Genomic DNA, 18,694 nt, shown 5'->3' on the forward strand with positions numbered 1-18,694 from the left:
GCTTTCTTGCTCTCTCTCTCTTTCTTAAATAAATCTTCAGGGGGAAAAAAGAAACTAAGCATATTTAATACATTTGCTAATTGGTACTATTTCTCTAATGAATTGTCTGTTTATAGCATTAATTTTATTGCTTCAGGTTCTTTTTCTTCAATTTGTTGAGTTCTTGTATAATCACATTTTGCGAAATGTTAAGATACTTTCTCTGTTGACAGTTTTTTAAATTTTATTTTATTTATTTGAGGGAGAGACAGAGAGAGAGAGCATGAGAGGGGAGGTCAGAAGGAGAAGCAGACTGTCCGTGGAACTGGGAACCTGATGTGGGACTCGATCCCAGGACTCTGGGATCATGACCCTGACTGAAGGCAGTCGCTTAACCAACTGAGCCACTCAGGCATCCCTCTGTTGACAGTTTTTAAACTGCCATTTTCTTTTCATGCTGTGCAGGTATTTTGTAGGCTTATTTCTGAAAACCCTTAGTATGAAATAGACTCCTTTGTTCTAGGTAGAGTTGAAACTGTGCAAAACAAAGAAGAAATGTAAATAGACCAGGGGATATATTCTTCAGGAATACAAAGTTTTGGGCTGGATGTACCAATTTGGAATGGTCCATTGGTTGGTAAAGCCACCTTTAGGCATGAAGAGATCCCTGCAGAGAAGAGTTGAGAGTGAGAAAGGAAGCTCGGGAGGCAGGATGGGCCTTCAGTGGAATGGGAGGATAGAGCCATCCGCTTCACTGCTGTCATTTGGAGGACTGCTCCCATAGAATCCCCAGAGGATTTTTTTCAGAAGAAGCATTGATCCACAGGCTCCAGCCCAGAACTTCAGATACTGGTATGTTTTGAATCCTGGGTGATTTCAGTGTGCGGCAACGATTAAGGCGTTGCTCAGACTGTATCTCCTTCTCAAAAATCAGTGGGTCCTTAAGTTCTGTATGTCTCAGCATCACCTGGGGACTTGCTGGGCCCCTGCTCAGAGTTCGATTCAGTAGGTCTGGGGTGGGGCCTGAGAATTTGCTTTTCTAGGAGTTTGTAGATGATGATTGAGAAGCACTGTAACAACAGCTACAGAAGGGAAACTGTTGAGAAAAATGGGTGTAGGTGCAGGTGGGCTTGTAGGTTTGCCCCTAGGTTTCAGGAGTTTCTTACAATGTTGCTCTCTCTATGGTGTAAGGGTGTGAGGGTCTCCACTAAGAGAGTGTTGCATGGATAGTTGTGATGTTAAAAGAGGATTGAGGTGCTAAATTGCCATCAGATGAGGGTGAAAGAACAATTGACTTTTTCTTGATGTATCAGTTACTTTTAATAACTGAAGAGAGAGCTCCTTGAATCTCAATTTTGTCACCTAGTATATATGCGATGCTCTTTTTTGTCATTGTAAATGAATGTGTGTTTTTTTCTCCATTTCTACTGGTTTTCGGTGAAAATAATGTCAGTGGGCTAGATTCTGGGAGTACAGCTTTCTTCATACTATCATCATCATTGGCATCCTTTGGATATAATTAATTGTATACACACGTTCTTCTGTGTACGGTAGTAGATAGTGAGCTGTTTATTTATTATGAAGTTCTTTTGGTTGCAGCTGAGTCCTTTTCACAGTTTATCTCAAAGGTTATTTATTGTAAATGTATACTGAAATGAGATAATGTGAAAAATCTTGATAAATTTTATGGAACTATACATGTAGTGTGGCAGTTAAATCACACCTCTATTGTAATGCTGATTCTGCAGTTTAACGTGTAAAATGGTAGATAAAATGACTTTTTTCTGATGGTGGAGTCTACATAGCCATTCCTTGACTTCAAATAATTTCTGCATGATAAATCTGTCTGTTCTTTACTGTCTTTAACTCCTGTGCTTCAGTTCTTAATGCTTTAGCTATTGATGTGGGGTGGGGTTTTTTTGTTGTTGTTTTTTGTTTGTTTTTTGGGGTGGGGGGTAGAATTGGCCATCTTCTGCCCTACTTCCACCCTAACCACTCAAAAATAAATAAAACAAAAAATATAAAAAACTAAAAGGTTGATGTGTGTATACTTCCTTAAATGTAAGGGAAATAGGGGCACCTGGGTGGCTCAGTGGGTTAAAGCCTCTTGCCTTCAGCTCAGGTCATGATCCCAGGGTCCTGGAATCGAGCCCCGCATCGGCCTCTCTGCTCAGCAGGGAGCCTGCTTCCTCCTCTCTCTCTGCCTGCCTCTCTGCCTACTTGTGATCTCTGTCAAATAAATGAATAAAATCTTAAAAAAAAAAAAAAAAAAGTAAGGGAAATAGTATGAGAGCTAATTTGTGTATTTTTCCCTCCAACGATGAAATTCTCTTTGTAAATGAATATTTTTTAAAATACTATTTTCTTAAAAGAACTTACCATATACACAGAGAATTGTTTTGATAAGTTGACACTATTTCTTGAACACCTAATCCATAGCCATGAAATAGAATATTGTTTTTAGGTACCTTTGGTTTATGAGGAAGTGTTTTACTCTTTGCAGAACGCAGAGAAAATAGAATGTTTCTTTTTATTCTAAATTGTTAAATTACTACAGATCTGTTAGATACATACTGCCTGAACACAGGAATGATGTTAATTCTTCTATCATGTTTGCATTCCATATGCAGATATTGATTTATGTCTGTCACCTCAAGCCTATTAAATTGAATAATATTTGTTAAATAGACAGTCTCCATAGATGTACTGTATTTGATCTGTTCATTTCAGTATGGGTTAAAATTCTTTTTTTTAAGTAGGCTCCACAGGCAGTGTGGGGCTTTAACACACAGTTTTGAGCAGATCGAGAGTAGCATGCTTTACCAACTGTCCCAGCCAGGTGCCTCTGGATTAAACTTCTTAATTCTCTATGATACGGTTAAGCAGTTACAAACCGTAAATGACTAATGTGTTTACTGAATGCAGGGCAGTTTAGTTTGATTTTGTTGTGTGTTCTTGGAATTTGACAGTATTAAACAGGTACGACATTTTATCGACGCCAGTTACTGAAGATGAATTTCATTCCTCAGTGTTTTGTTCTGTTTTGTTTTGTTTTCAGAAATTTGGGGGACATTTGAATTTACTGAGGTTTTTGTTTTTTTTTTTTTTTTTAAGAATGTATTGATTTGAGAGAGATCCAGAGCGGAGATGCAAGCAGGGGCAGGGGTAGGGAAGCAGACTCCCTGCTGAGCAGGGAGGGAGCCTGACGTGGAGCTCAGTCCCAGTCAGGACCTAAGCCAAAGGCAGACACTTAACCAACTGAGCCACCCAGGCTTTTTTAAGAAACTGAAAGTTTCTCAAAGTAAGCTGAAATTTTCCTCATTTTTCTTTCTTATGTGTGCCTTAAAGGTTTGAAGGGGTGTGGCAGGAGGTTTTGGACTCGATGAGTTTCCACCGAAATGTCGGAGAAGTCAGGCCAGAGCACAAAAGCAAAGGATGGGAAAAAGTATGCAACACTCAGTTTATTTAATACTTACAAGGGTAAATCTTTAGAAACTCAGAAAACCACAGGTGAGTAAAGTCAAGTGGCATATATTTGTATGATTTTCTTCATTTTGTTTTGTTTGTATGGTTGGTACTCTGGAGCTGATGCTGTTAGAAGCTAGGATGAACCCATGTTTATGCACCCCTTTGTACTTTGGGCTTTTTAGGTGTGTACTCATCTTTCAGGGGATGAATTAAATATCTTACAGTAGAAAATTTATTATTCCTTTTTTAAAGATTTTATGTGAGAGAGAGCAAGCTAGCCCAGGAGCATGAGTGGGGAGGGGCAGAGGAAAGGGAGAAGCAAGTTCCCTGCTGAGCACAGAGCCTGACGAGGGGCTCCATCTGGGGACTCCAGGATCCTAACCCGAGCCAAAGGCATATGCTTAACTGACTGAGCCACCCAGGGGCCCTGCAAATTTATGTTTTAAAATGTGTTTTTTTCCCATTTGTTGTCAGCAGAAAGTCAGTAGAACTGTGTGGCTCTGAATGGGAGACTTGGTCAATGAGATTGGGAGGCGTAGGAATATACAGTAGTGGGTATTTACCACCACTTCTAGTTAGAAGAGGGTGAGTCCTGGGATGTTTTGGTTTTTGATACCTTGAGCCCAGTATTTATAGTGAAAGGTGAACCCTGGACCAAGTATGTTATATTAGCAGTGTTCAGAATGTAGAGTTAGGATATTTATTCTCTAATAAAGATTTAGGAGTTAGGATATTTATTCTCTAATATACTAATATACTAATAAACTAAATTTTGAGTTTAAAACAGATTCTTTGAAAAGATTACAAAACCACTTATTGCCTGTGTTTTCCTATTCATAGTATATAGGATTGTTAGAATGTTTAAATCGTTTTTTCAGTAGCTTGATAGTTTAATATGATTTCTGCATTGGATTAATGTTGCAGTTGTGTTGACTTAGTTTTAAAGTTCTTATTTTAAGATAAAAGGAAGTAATAGTTCCAGATTCCATTAACTCCTGTTGTCTTTCTGTATTGTCTTAAGAATAAATTAAGCAATAAAATAGATGTTCTAAGAAAGTTGATGTTATTGATCTTTAGTTGCAGCTCGACATGGATTACAGAGTCTTGGAAAAGTTGGTATTTCACGGCGTATGCCTCCACCTGCTAACCTCCCAAGTCTCAAAGCGGAAAACAAAGGCAATGACCCTAATGTGAACATTGTACCTAAAGATGGCACAGGATGGGCATCCAAACAAGAGCAGCATGAAGAGGAAAAGTGAGTCAAAGTCAACTAAAAAATGAAACTGTTTCTTTGTAGGGAATTTTATTTTTTAAGATTTGATTTTTAAGTAATCTCCACACCTGATGTGGAGCTCAAACCCACAACCCCGAGATCAAGAGTTGCACGTTCCAGTGAGCGAGCCAGCCAGGCCACCCCCGTAGGGAACTTCGGTTTGCGTTTGTTCTGTGTGTTAGATGTTGAACTATGTATGTTAGCTATCTCAGGCCATGTGAAGTCGTTTATGTAATCACCTTTGATGAATTGTGTGTGTGTGTGTGAGTAGGTTTAGTGGCAGTATTTCCATGTGTCATGGTAGAACAGATAATGGAATTGCTAATCACAGCTCTTCTGATGGACTGTGTCAGGCTCCCTGGAACCCCTACCATATGAGGCATTCACTTTCTAATGTAGTTAAGGGTTGATTCTATTAAATAATTTCCATGATGCTAAGAATTTGTCTGCCGGTTCACTGAAACTATACCTGATGCACATTGCAAGTACTCAGGTAATTCTATTTAAATGAGTAAAGAGTTAGCAAGCAGGCTGCGAGAGAATTAATAAGGTCTCTCTTAGTCATTCAGCATACATTTAGCATTCTGTATTTCAGGGATTTTGCAAAGCTCTTAGTTTATTGGATGACCAACGAAGCAGTGGTAATTTAGAAACATAATACAAGTGATTGGGTACTTGATGCTTTTTGCCTCTATCTGTTACCCAATTTCTGTACTCCTATTTGGGGAGCTTTATATAGTAAATTTGACTTCATTTGAATAAAACTTGTTGAAGACATTTTTCTCTGTTTCTTAGTTGTTGTAGAATTATTTTGTAGCAGTGAGCCAGTTACAGGTCTGAGTGTACCAGAAATACTTTGCCTCTCTTAAGTCTCTTAACTACTTACTATCTTTTTAAATTTTCAAGCGTTAACTCAGTACAAAGATTGAATAAAACTGGAGATTCTTTTAAAACCCTTTTTACTCGGGCACCTGAGTGGCTCAGTTATTCAAGTGTCCAACTCTTGACTTCAGCTCAACTCATGACCTCAGGGTTGTGAGATCGAGCCCTGCATCGGGTTCTGTGATCGGGCTCTAGCCATGGAGCCTGCTTAAGATTCTCTCTGTCTCTCCACTCCCCTCCCCCCGCAAAAAAAACCCTTTTACTCACGGGGATGTATTGGGCAAATTGCTGTTACCACTTTGAATAACAGTAGTAAGTACAGTGGTGAACCTGTTCACTGCCAGGTGGAGAGTTTGCTTAGCCTTAGCCCTGGCCAATCCACCGGTCCAGACAGTATGTATGCCTATAATGTTATTTCTAATTGTATATAAATGTTTACTCTTTAAAATAGATTTTAGTGATTATACTCAGTAATGAGTGTTTCTTTTTTTCTTTTTTTACAAAATGACAAGTAAAGCTATCTTCTCCTGGGGTTATTAAAAGGAAGAAATGAAAAAAAATAAAAATAAAAGGAAGAAATGAAGGGGGATGAAAATAGCTACTCTTTATTTAAAGGAGTGTCGCAGAGGAAAAGCATTTGTGGGAGATGCAGCTATGAGTAAATGCGTAGCCAAAACAGTCTGTTCACAAATTTACCTTAACTACAATATTATTTTATTTGAACATACAATATCTGAAATAATGGGTTCATATTTTTTTTTCAAGAGCACCAGAAGTTCCACCAGCACAACCAAAACCTGGGGTTGCAGCTCCCCCAGAAGTTGCACCTGCTCCCAAATCTTGGGCCAGTAACAAGCAAGGTGGGCAAGGAGATGGTAAGTGGACGTTAGCTGGGGAAACTGACTAGGTGTGATAGTTACTGAACAGCCGTGTAGGAGATAAGGAGTGGATTTTGACAAGGACAGAGAACATTGTCAAGGATACACTCAGGTCCTAAAAAAAGGGTTTTTCTTTGAACTCTTGGGGTAGTTAAGTTTCAGTGCCAAGACCCATGTATGAGCCAATGATAGGGATTTAAAAAGGAGTTTTATGATACATTCTGTCCCACATTGTTTTTATCTTCATCCTACATGACCAGAAAAAACTTTGTATCTTCTATTCTTTGGGGCATAAAAGTACCCAGACATTGTGTAAATTTCTAGAAACCATATTTATCATCATCTGTGCTCCCTAACCTCTTCTATTTCAGATACGTGCTACTCAGGATTTCCATGGTAGAGAAGAGCTAGACAGTAGCCGTAAGGCACAGTAGCTGTAGTCCTACTCCCTCAAGGAATGACGACTCCCCAGCAAAATTTAAGTTTCCCACTTGCAAGACAGGAAAAATCTATAAAACATTGTATTGAAAATCTAGGTCCTGTCTGCACCCTCAAGTTAATAAAATCAGATCTTTTAATTTATGAAAGTATATAAATAAATAGGCAAAGAGGTAGGTGGGTGAATGGGTAACTAGTGATGTGCAACCAGTGTCCAGTCATAAATTCAGAGAAGGTGTTTTAGCTTCGTTGTGGTACTTGCAGTGTTGATTCCTATGTTTTTTCAGTAGTAATATTTGATTCTTAGAGTTATTAGCAAAGGAATTTGACTTTCTGAAAATGCAGAGTCGTAATAAAATTTCACAGGAGTGAAATTCTCATTTTCCTTATCTTTAATGAGTCCTGAACAGTGTCTGGCAGATTCCTTTCTTCGATTCTTATCTCCTCATGGCTGTTCATTAACTTCCCAAGGGATTTTAATTCTAAATATATTTTAAAGTTTTATGGATATAAACAGTGGAATAATTATATATATACATGTGTGTGTATATATATATATATATAATTATATAAAAAGTGAAATAATATATCAGAGAAACGCAGACACCTCTATCCTGGGAGGGTTTTTTCATTATCTTCAGCATAAAAGTTACATTTAATGTTTTAACAAAATCTGTAGGAATGCAGGTGAATAGTCATTTTCAGCAAGAATTTCCCAGCCTGCAGGCAGCTGGGGATCAGGAAAAAAAAGAAAAAGAAACAAGCGATGACAATTACGGACCTGGACCCAGTTTACGCCCACCAAGTAAGAATACTTTCTGTTTCATAAAAATAGTGAATGAGATTCTGTTTTTATTGTATTTTGTAATATAACCTGCCCAATATTATATGCATGACATACCTAGTTTGAAAAGAAAGAGAGGCTGCTGTCATTCCACTGTGGTTTTCACATACACAGCATTGGTGTAACTTAAGAACATATGGGAAATATACATCTTGATCCTCACACCCAACCCACTGAATTAGAAATTTGCATTTTAACAAGATGCCTGGGTGAGTTCTTTGCACATTAATACTGGTCATTTCTATAGTACTAAAATTTTGAACCAATCTCCGTAATATGCAAATATTTATTTGTAAATTGTATCCACTTACTTGCTTCTCTGTTAACATTTAGCCATCTGGTGCTTTCTGAACTCACAACAGAGACCCAAATAAATTTGGATAATGAGGAATACTTGTATTATGGACATAGAACTAAAAATAGAAATATAAAATCCTTGAGATTAAATGTCTTATTTATTAATTATATTAGTTTCCTTTTTGATATGAAAATATCTCAGGATCCTGTATACATGGGAGATTTCTCTTTTCAGTGATGGTTACAAATCTATTTCTTTTTTTTTTTAATTTTTTTAAGATTTTATTTGTTCATTTGAACGAGAGAGAGATCACAAGTAGGCAGACAGAGGGAAGCAGGTCCCTGCTCAGCAGAGAGCCAGATGTGGGGTTCGATCCCAGAACCCTGAGATCGTGACCTGAGCCGAACACAGAGAGTTAACCCACTGAGCCACCCAGGCACCCCACAAATGCATATTTCTGATAACCTAATACATTTCATACTTTTTATGGCTCATTTCTTATCTGGTCTGGGTAAATCATCTTTTCTTATTTTTAGTTTTTATTGTTATGCAGTTGATGTATTTATATTAGAAATAGATTGTCAGCACTATTTTCTTTTCATTCATTTACATATTTATTTATTTTAATTTTAAGTAATTTCTACACCCAACATGGGCCCTGAACTTAAAACCCTGTGATCAGGAGTTCCTTGCTGTGTACCCACTGAGCCAGCCAGGCATCCCTCTACTGTTTTCTTGGTCAGTTGGTTTTCACCAGTTATCGGTTACTGCCTAACAAATTTGGTAGCTGAACTGACTTAATGATTTCACACAGTGTGCGAGGGTCAGGAATCTGGGAGCTGCTTCCTGGAGTTGTGGCTCGGGAGCTCTCTCAACAGCCTTGCAGTGTGTCATCTGATGCTGATTTGTCGGGGTTGCTGTTGCAGGTTTACTCACGGCAGCCCTTCTGTGTGTGGGCTGCCCGCAGTGTTGCTTCCCCAGATAAAGAGAGACTCAGGATGGAAGCCCAGTCCTTTATAACTTAACCCTGTAAGAGACATGTGATCACTGCTGCTATATTCTATAGGTAACACAAACCAGTCCTGGTGCAGGGTGTGAAGACCAGGAGCTGGAAACCCCTTTTGGATCATCTTAGAGGTTGCCCGCTGAAGAGATGCCTTGTAAAATCATTTACCTGTTTCACTGAGTATAGTTTTACCAGATAATATAGTCACTAAATTTGCCCCCTTGGGGCACAGGTAACTAGCCATAGTAGCCTGAAAACAGATGAGGGCATCATTGTCACCACCACAGGACTGCCATCCCTCTTCCCTCAGGACACCTCAGGTAGAATAGTGACTTTAATCTCTATACCAAGTATTGGTAAAGCTCGGTAGAGAAGTTCTAATAATTTCTTCCCCAGTCACAGTATTTACTTTTGGTGGGACCCTCTTGGTCCGTCTGCTCTGCTTTGGAAGCCACTGTTCTTGATTGCCTAACACTTTGAAAGGAGTAGGGCCTAGATTAGATTTTCACTGCCTCTTCACTGTGTTGTTACTCTCTTGAATTTTGAAATATGCCTAGTTTTATTTCACCGTGTTCCATTTTTAGCTTTTTTCTTATGCCCCCTTTTAAATTTCAGTACTGAATTCTGTGGTGCTCTTTCTTTGTTTTAATTGAATTTCTTACCTTTCTCCATACCAGATGTTGCTTGTTGGAGAGATGGTGGTAAGTCTGCTGGCTCACCTTTGACATCTGACCAAGATGAAAAGCTCTCTGCCCAGGATGAAAGCACAGCTGGAACATCAGAACAGAATGATATTCTCAAAGTGGTGGAAAAGAGGATAGCTTGTGGTCCTCCACAGGCCAAACTGAACGGACAGCAGCCTGCTCTTGCTTCCCAGTACAGAGCTATGATGCCTCCTTATGTAAGTATTGTTAAAGGAGTGAGTTGTTAAATAGGTTTTTGCTCTGGGTTCCAAGGAGAGAATTACAATGGGGGAAAGTTCAGGTCTTTATTTGCATTAACATCTAACTAAAAATAACCATTTCTCTCGATTATGGATGCAGGAAATAAATCACAGAAGTATCAGGAGTACCCTGGTTTTTATCATTAATAGGGATCATATATATATATTTTCATATCCTGTCAAAATGGTGGGTGTGGCAAAATACATTTAGTGATACTTCAAAGTAGTTATTAGACCCATGGGTAGCCCCACTCTTTATTTAATGAAAAAGCACATATATTACCATATCACAAATTTTTTTAAAAAATACTGTGTCAACAAAATTTTAGCGTGTTTTCTTTTGTAGTACTCTGTATTTTAAATTATGAATTTTAAAACATTTTTGTGAGACAAGGGTCATAGGATTGACCAGACTGCTAAAGAGTGGTTCATGGCACAAAAAAGGTTAATATGTGCTTTAGTTCTAAAGTGTTCGTTGGTAAACATACCTTTACGTTCTTTTTAACTTCTCATTATGGAATACTTTGAACATATTAAAAAACAGAAATAATAGTACAGTGAACTTCCCCTTCTTCCATATCTACCATCCATCTTCAGTAGTTAACAACTTGGGGTCAGTCTTGGTTGAGCTATTTCCCACCACCTCCATTTACTAGCAACATCCTAGATACATGATTTCATCCATATGTATTTTAGGTTGTATTTTAAAACATGAAGACTAGGAGAAGAATCCACCATGGTGTTATACCTAAAAGGATAGTTTTTGTTCTTTTATTTTTAAAATTTTTTAAAGATTTGTTTATTACTTATGGGTTGGGTAGAGTGGGGGGAGGGAGAGTCTTAAGCAGACTTCACCCTGCGTGCAGAGCCTGACACGGGCTCAGTCTCACAGCCCTGAGGTCACCACCTGAGGTGAAACCAAGAGTTGGACACCCAACTGACTGTGCCACCCAGGTGCCCCTAAAGAGTTTTAAAAAAATACCAAGTCAGTATTCAGATTTGTCTGATTATCTCATGATTAGGATCCAAATAACATCTATTCTTTGAGTTGATACTTTTCTTAGGAAACCTGTTATCTTTGGTAACTTCTTTCCCTCCATACCACTCCCCCCCCCCCACTTTTTTGAGCTTGTTACAATTTATTTGTTAACCTGTGGAGTTTCTCATAGTCTGGATTTTGCTGAATCTGTGTTTGTCGTTTTATTTAATATATACTTGTGACCCATATATTTCTGTAAACTAATGGGTAGTTGTGGTGCCTCCTGTGAAACGATACGGTAAATTACATGTGCCCAAGTAAACTAACATTTTTTAGGGGACCCTTCATCTCAAGGAGAGTCAAAAGGTCTGGTTCTTATATTTATTTTTATTATGATTTAATTCCTAAGTATTCAGGCTCTAAATACCCATGTTTTTTTCACATTTTCTATTTCTTTGTAGTATTTAATTATTCTAGGGTAGAGGAGGGAAATAAATAATTAAAAAATAATTTTTTTAATTTTAGGAGTATGATAAAAATTAGTCTTATATGCTGACCTGGTCTTGAAAAATTATTTACACCTACTGTTGCCTAATAGTTTCAAATTGTTCTTCCACAGAGCCCTGAAATTTAGGCTTGGGGGTGGGATGGTAGAAGGGAAAGTTTTGAACGAGGAGATCAGGTGGGCTTTTCTTCCAGTTGGGTCAGTCATTTTATTTGAATAATGTATTCCGCTAACTAACAAAAACAAAAGTGTTCTTAAAACCATCACTATATATTGAGAATTTAAAGATAGTTTCTACAGTTTTTTTGTGGCAAATTCCTAAATTTTAAGCATTTAGTATGTGAAATTAGTCTCTCTGCCTGAGGGATCTAATGAAACTTTACCTGTGAACATTTGCCTCCAGCTGTGTTTTTGCTGACTTTCGGTACACAGTGATGTAACCAGAAATTCTTAGTATTCACCAGACAAAACACTTCTCCATTTGAGCTTCAGCTGCTGCTTAACTTAATTAAGTTTGCTCTAACCCTCCTTAGAAATTGCATCTTTAGATGGAATGATGACCTTTCTGCAAGTACAGAGTAACTTCTTTACCTAACAGGGTTTTGTTGTTGTTACTGTTGTTTATTTAAGAAAAGCTGATCTGTTTCAGGATATAAATTAGGTATTTGAGGTGGCGCAGTCTTCCTCCTTTTCTCTTCCTGCCCGCCTGCCTCTCCTTCCTTCCCGCCCTCTCTCCTTCCTTTCCTCCGCTTTCCTTCTTTGCCTTCTTCTTTTGGTATTTTGACTTGGTTAAAAGCAGATAGTTACAAGCATGTCTTTTGACATCTGTTCCCTTCTCTTGGTGTTTTTGTCTTTATAATCTAGCTTTAAACTTCTAAACTTAGTTTCTTGAATCCAGGTTAGCGTAGAGAGCAGTTGAGGATTATGATCTGTATACTAACCTGAATCGGAATCCACCTGTTTCCCACCCATGGGAAATCTCTGGTACACACCGTCTTCCTCACTACCTCGGGTTATGGACCATACTTTTGTCTAAACTGAATTTCTCTTTACCAATAAATCCGTCTTCAGTTAATCTACATTATGATGAAGTGTCACATTATTTTCTTTCAAGTCTTTAAACTTAAGGCTTTGCAGTTCTCTGGGGTGCATGCAAGTTGTCTTTTTAGGTTTTTCATGTTGATACGTAATCGTTTATGTTATTTTGGTAATGGGATGGCAGAAGTTCTTCCTAGGATGTGTCCTAGTTATTACCTCTATTTGTAAAGTCTTGCTAGATGCAGTTTCTTAACAGATAGCTTGTTACTGTGAGTAAATGATATATATCAGTTGATAGAGCTAATTATTCATAGGATGGTTTATTAGAATCTTACTTTCTGTAAATTATAATCTCAGGTTTAGTTAGGGTAACCCTTTTTTTACATATATAACTTGGTTACAAATTTTACCAATTTTCTTCATTCAGATGTTTCAGCAGTATCCGAGGATGGCGTATCCTCCTCTTCATGGTCCCATGAGGTTTCCACCTTCTTTATCTGAAACAAACAAGTAAGGCTATTAAATAATAAAAGTTGCCAAAGCACAAACGCACATATGTGCTCATTAAGATTTTCTGGAGGAGGTTGGAAGGAAAAAAAAAGATTTCCTGGAGGTTGAATGAATTATGGTGATTGATTCATTATTTTGACCTCAGAATAGAGTTGCCATGAACAAATAATTGACTTTTTTTTTTTTTTTAAAGATTTTTATTTATTTATTTATTTGATAGAGAGAGAGATCACAAGTAGGTAGAGAGGCAGGCAGAGGGGTGGGGGGGAAGCAGGCTTCCCGCTGAGCAGAGAGCCCGATGTGGGGCTCGATCCCAGGACCCTGAGAACATGACCTGAGCTGAAGGCAGAGGCTTCACCCACTGAGCCGCCCAGGCGCCCCAAATAATTGACTTCTATAAGACACAACAGTACTTTATTCTTCTAAAACTTTAAATTAACATAAAAACTTTAAATTGGGGGTACCTGGGTGGCTCAGTCCATTAAGCCTTTGGCTCAGGTCATGATCCTAGGATCCTGGGATCGAGCCCCGAATCGGACTTTCTGCTCAGCAGGGAGCCTGCTTCTCTCTGCCTCTCTGCTCCTTGTGATCTCTGTCTCCCTCTCTTAAATAAATAAATAAAATCTTTAAAAAAAAAAAGAAAACCCTTGAAATTGACATAAGATTCTGAAAACTGAAAATCATGTCCCTGGTAAGATGTGATAGTTTTTGATCTGTTCTTCTAATTCCATGGGTTAAATGACTTCCCATTTTCTTTTTTTTCTTTTTCCTTTTTTTTTTTTTGCATAATGTGAGACTTGAGCATTCTCCTCAATGATTTTTCTTAACATTCTTTATTTTGATATTAGTATTAGGCTTAGCCATATAATTCTTTAACATATTTGTTTTATCTTAAAATTTTGGCAGTTAAAAAAACCCATTTTCTGATATTAAATACTTGTAACAGAATTATATATATTGTCCTGAATTTATGTATTAATAGAATTTCTTCATACACATGTCAGGTGCAAAATATTTTATATATTAAGACAATAGTATATTAGACAGTACTAATGTTGAATTGAAATGAATTAAATTTTAGTCTTTTGATATTTATGTAATTTATAATCATTAAAACTTTGTATCTTTTCCCCTCATAACCTCTGTTCATTAGAGGCCTTCGAGGAAGGGGTCCACCGCCTTCATGGGCCTCTGAGCCTGAACGCCCCTCCATCCTTAGTGCATCAGAACTGAAGGAGCTTGATAAATTTGATAACCTAGATGCCGAAGCTGATGAAGGTTGGGCAGGTAAGAGGCAAAATTAATTACTTTTAGTTCTTAGATGTTTTTAAACAGTGAGTCTGAATTTTCCTTAATTTAATAGGTGCTCAGATGGAAGTGGATTATACAGAACAGCTGAATTTCAGTGATGATGATGAGCAAGGAAGTAGTAGTCCTAAGGAAAGCAGCAGGTGAGCTGTTGGAAACCTTCCACGAGTAAGACTATGCATTTATTGGTACGACATTATCCGTTTGTGCAGAGGCTTCGTCAGTAGTCATTTGTTCCCTTTTCATAGAATTTCTGTATTTTACTCCAAGAACTTACTGAGTTGGGAAGGTGATTATTGAGCCAAATTTTAAAAGTACAGCTAATCAAGGAACTATAAAGTTTTATGCTTCTAAAGAAAATACATATTTTTAAAAAGATGTTTAGATCCTAACCATCTAAATGGTGATTTCTTGGAAGACCACATCAGGGACTATTTCAAACTTGTTACTTGCTTCATTCATATTTACAAAACTAGAGAAAAATCACTTGAGTTACTGGAACTGCCTCAAGTCTTTGAGTTTTTACACTTCAGCAAGCAGCATTAAAGTTTGAAGAATGGGAGCTTCACATCTCTTCTCCAATATAGGAGCATCAGAATCAGAAATACATGAGTTATATACCATAAAAATTGGGCTGTTAAAATATAAGGAGCTTGCATGCACACGCTATTAGTCGCTAGACAGTTTGGTAGAGTTGGTAGTTTTTAGCCATGGGATTGTAGTATACTGCTGTTTTGTGATCAGTTATGAGCTGCCTTGCACTTGTGATTTAAAAAAAAATACTGTAGTTTGACTTCTGTCTTTTCATTAAGTCAGGATAAATTAGGACACAGGTATTAATTATAGTATTACTTGGTTGCATTTAGATGAGACTTTTGGGGTTGGAGTGATACAAAATGGTGGGGCTGTAGTTCTTTGTGAAGTTGTATGTCAAGTGTGAGTGTCCGTATTTGACAATTATGCTACTGTACTTCAGACCTTGTGATGATAACTTGGCTAAACCCAATTCCTAACACATTATTGATATATGGCATAGAATGAATGAATGAATGAATGAATACACCACTAGGTCACAAGACCATCTCATTCCTTGATACGCCCCCCCCCCCCCAGCCCATATACAAATAATCTTACATAGACAAAGCGCTTTTCCTTATGGTGTCGTCTGTCTCCTTTACTTTCTTACTTCCCCTGGATTTTGATTCCTTAGTGAGGATCAAGGTTCAAAAGCTTCTGAAAACACTGAAAACCGAAAAGAAGCAGATGAAGCTCGCAACGCTCAGTCCTCTTCTCAGATACCTGCCCAACCATCGGTGTCAAAAGGTCCCTATGGGAAGGGACCTCCGTTTAACCAGGTTTGTTGGACTTAAGGAGATCATATTCACTACCTGAACTTTCATTGAATTCATCATAAAGTTGAAAGAAGAGTTAGGAAGGAAATTATCTTTTGTCTTGAGTAGTTGAAGATGTAAACCACAATTTTATTGCATATTTACAGGAACTGTCAATGTAGTAGCTAAAATTATTAAATAGAAACTAAAATTTCACTTTTTTTCTGTCTTGTAATAGTGTGGTCCTATTAAAGTCTGACAAGAGTCTGACACTTACTAAGTTTTTATAAACTGGTTTTCCAAACATTGCTAAGTGCTTTATGGTTGATTGAGTATTCTATAAATTCTAGTCAGTATTCATATGTGAAATAGTATGCTGAGTAGGAAAATCACATGTAAGGAGTAGAGAAATCTCTTAAGTGTGAGTCATTTTGAAGAACATTGTTAAAGAAAGGAGGTAATGTGGGTAAACAGATACACTTGATCCTACTTCCAAGAAACTGCATTGCAAGCTGGGAATTAAAAAGGGCTGTCGTCCAGAGAGCCCACTCCGCACCTAGTGCCCTCAGCATGTAGTTGTTGAATTCATTCAGAACAGATGAGAAACTCTTCCCTTCAAGGAGATAAGGTAGGTAGCTAGCAGTCTCTGTACAATGAAAAGACATCAAGTATCATTTGCAAGACAGTGTGACAGCTGGTGTGGCAGAGCGGCACGTAGTGGGTTCTTAGAGCATTCTCTGGAAAAGGTTTTGCCAAAGACTCGGTACTTGAAGTGGGAATTAAGCAGGAAACAAAGGGAAGAGAGAAATTTTAAACAATGGTAACATGTTCAGAGTAGAGAAGCATGAGAAAGCATGGCACATTCTGTAAATCTCAAGTAGTTTGATACAGGAAAGGAGTTAAAAGAGCTACGTGACAACCAGTTGTTCAATGTGTGCTCTTCAGGGAAGTTTGAATCTTGTCCTTAAGGCATTGGTTAGTCATTGGAGAATTTGTGAACTCTGAAAAAGAATTTTTCAAGTTTTTTTTAAATAACAAAATTCATGTTTCATGTGACTTTAATTTACTAGCTTAACATGGGGAGTGATAATTCCTTTCTTATAAAAGAATAGAGGAATATCGTATGCCATATCTTGGTGTCTTGATTTGTGTGTGTGACATTGAGGTATATATTAGCAAGTGAATAGGGTTGTAACTGTAGCAAGTGAGTATGTATTATATTTGATTCTCAATATGTTCTAGATGTTTCATTTCTTTAGGTAAGTTTCTGCATTTAGTTTGCCATTAGGAAAAAATTCAGAGAAAGAATAGGGCTTACATAAATAAAATTTCAAAACTAAAGGCGTACTTAAGTACGTTCAGAAATATTTCTAGTAGATATCTTTTATCTGGTTATTTTGTAATAGTCCTTATCTTTATAACAGGAACGTGGACCATCTTCACACCTGCCCCCACCTCCAAAATTGCTTGCACAGCAGGTAAACCTTAAATGCTTCTTTGCAGTCTATATGTATTATTTGTGGTGTATGTATTTTTTATGTATTTTGACTTTGTTTTAATGGAAAGATTTCTGTATGCTTCTTATTTAATAACTTTTTGAAACACTTATGGATATTACCTTGTTCTTTGCCTTTCTTCCTCTTTTTCTGCTCTTCTTTATTCTCAGCCGATATGCTTCCTCCTGATTTCACTAAGAAGATGAGAAGCAACTGGTTTTCCCATTTCAGTGCCCTTCCCATTCTGACTTCTTCCTGTCCTCGCTGCTAAGACCAGCCCTTCTACTGCCCCTTGCTCCCATCTCTTTGGCTTACCGGTAATATCACCTCCCATCTTAAGAAACTAAGAAAATTCACACCTTCCTTAACTCTTACTACCCTCCTTACTACTATAGTTTCCACCCTATTTCTCTGTTCTCCTTGGTGGCAAAATAGTTTTAGTGAGCTATTTACACTTACTGTGCTCACTTTCTCTCTCATCTAACCCTTTCCAGTTACACTTTTTCATCACCACTGTACCTTTGAAACTATTATTATGAAAGTCAGTAATGATTTCCATCTTGCCCAGTTCAGTTCTCTTGTCTTCATTTTACTTAGTTTCCGTAGCGGTTGACATAGCTAATCTTTCCATCCTTCTTAAAAGACTATTTTTTTTACGTTTAAGACATCACACTATTGTGTTCTCTTTCTTTGGTTTGTATTTTCTTCTGTGCCTTTATTGAAGGGGGGAAGTGCACACACACACATACACAACAGGAAGTGGGAGGAGCAGAGAGAGAGAGGGAATGAGAGAATCCCAAGCAGACTCCCCACTGAATGTGGAGCCCGGCACAGGACTTGATCCCACGCTCTGAGATCATGACCTGAGCCGAAATCAAGAGTCTGACACTTAACTTAATAAGCCACCCACGTGCCCTCGGTGTTGGAGGGTTAAGGGCTGTGTTCTTATTCCTTTTTCTGACTCTTTCGCTGGAAGATCTTATATATGTGCTTGTGGAACTTATCTGTAGCCCTTAAAGTTCTACCCTAACTTCAAGAGTTACATATTTAGTGATCAACTAAGCATCTTTACTTGGATTTCTGCTAGATAGGTCCAGACCGTAAAATAGAGAGTCTAGATCATATATATCTATATATTTTATATTTAGTCCAGTGTTTTCATCATCCCATTTTCTCCGTTGTAAGGATTCTGACTGGTTATGTGGCTTTCCAGATTTCTTTACCCTACAAGCTAATAAAAATGAGCACTTTTTATTTTATTTTATTTTTATTTTAGTTCCTTAACATTCCAGCGCTTCAGGTGCTCTTATTCTGCTAATTTTCCCATAGTTACTGGCAGTGATTGTCATTGTTCTAGAACGTACCAGTTAGAAATCTTTCAGGTGATGCCCACGTTCCACTATGGGTTCTGAGTGTGCATTTCTGCAGCTTTCAGTTCAAAGATCGAGAACTGTCTGTACAGGCTGATTTCCAGGGATTTCTTCTCTTGTGAAGTGTTGGCAGTAGTCGTGTCTTCGT

At 37.8% G+C, this 18,694-nt stretch overlaps 1 protein-coding gene across 18 annotated transcripts in view; it reads left to right on the forward strand.

Moving 5' to 3' along the window:
* PRRC2C (proline rich coiled-coil 2C) overlaps positions 1-18,694 on the forward strand; it is a 95,885-nt gene that overhangs the window by 21,824 nt on the left and 55,367 nt on the right. For 14 of the 18 annotated variants that reach the window (XM_032319016.1, XM_032319010.1, XM_032319011.1 and 11 more), the window contains exons 2-11: positions 3,328-3,489; positions 4,525-4,702; positions 6,368-6,477; positions 7,598-7,723; positions 9,744-9,967; positions 12,959-13,041; positions 14,195-14,328; positions 14,405-14,492; positions 15,560-15,704; positions 17,105-17,158. In XM_032319016.1, the coding sequence (XP_032174907.1) occupies positions 3,378-3,489; positions 4,525-4,702; positions 6,368-6,477; positions 7,598-7,723; positions 9,744-9,967; positions 12,959-13,041; positions 14,195-14,328; positions 14,405-14,492; positions 15,560-15,704; positions 17,105-17,158 (1,254 nt within the window). In that variant the 5' untranslated portion in view covers positions 3,328-3,377. The remainder of the gene's footprint in view (positions 1-3,327; positions 3,490-4,524; positions 4,703-6,367; positions 6,478-7,597; positions 7,724-9,743; positions 9,968-12,958; positions 13,042-14,194; positions 14,329-14,404; positions 14,493-15,559; positions 15,705-17,104; positions 17,159-18,694) is intronic. The other 4 variants (XM_032319006.1, XM_032319009.1, XM_032319015.1 and 1 more) reach the window with 2 other exon arrangements.

This window comes from Mustela erminea, chromosome 17, assembly GCF_009829155.1.
Source record: "Mustela erminea isolate mMusErm1 chromosome 17, mMusErm1.Pri, whole genome shotgun sequence".
NCBI classification, from domain to species: domain Eukaryota; kingdom Metazoa; phylum Chordata; class Mammalia; order Carnivora; family Mustelidae; genus Mustela; species Mustela erminea.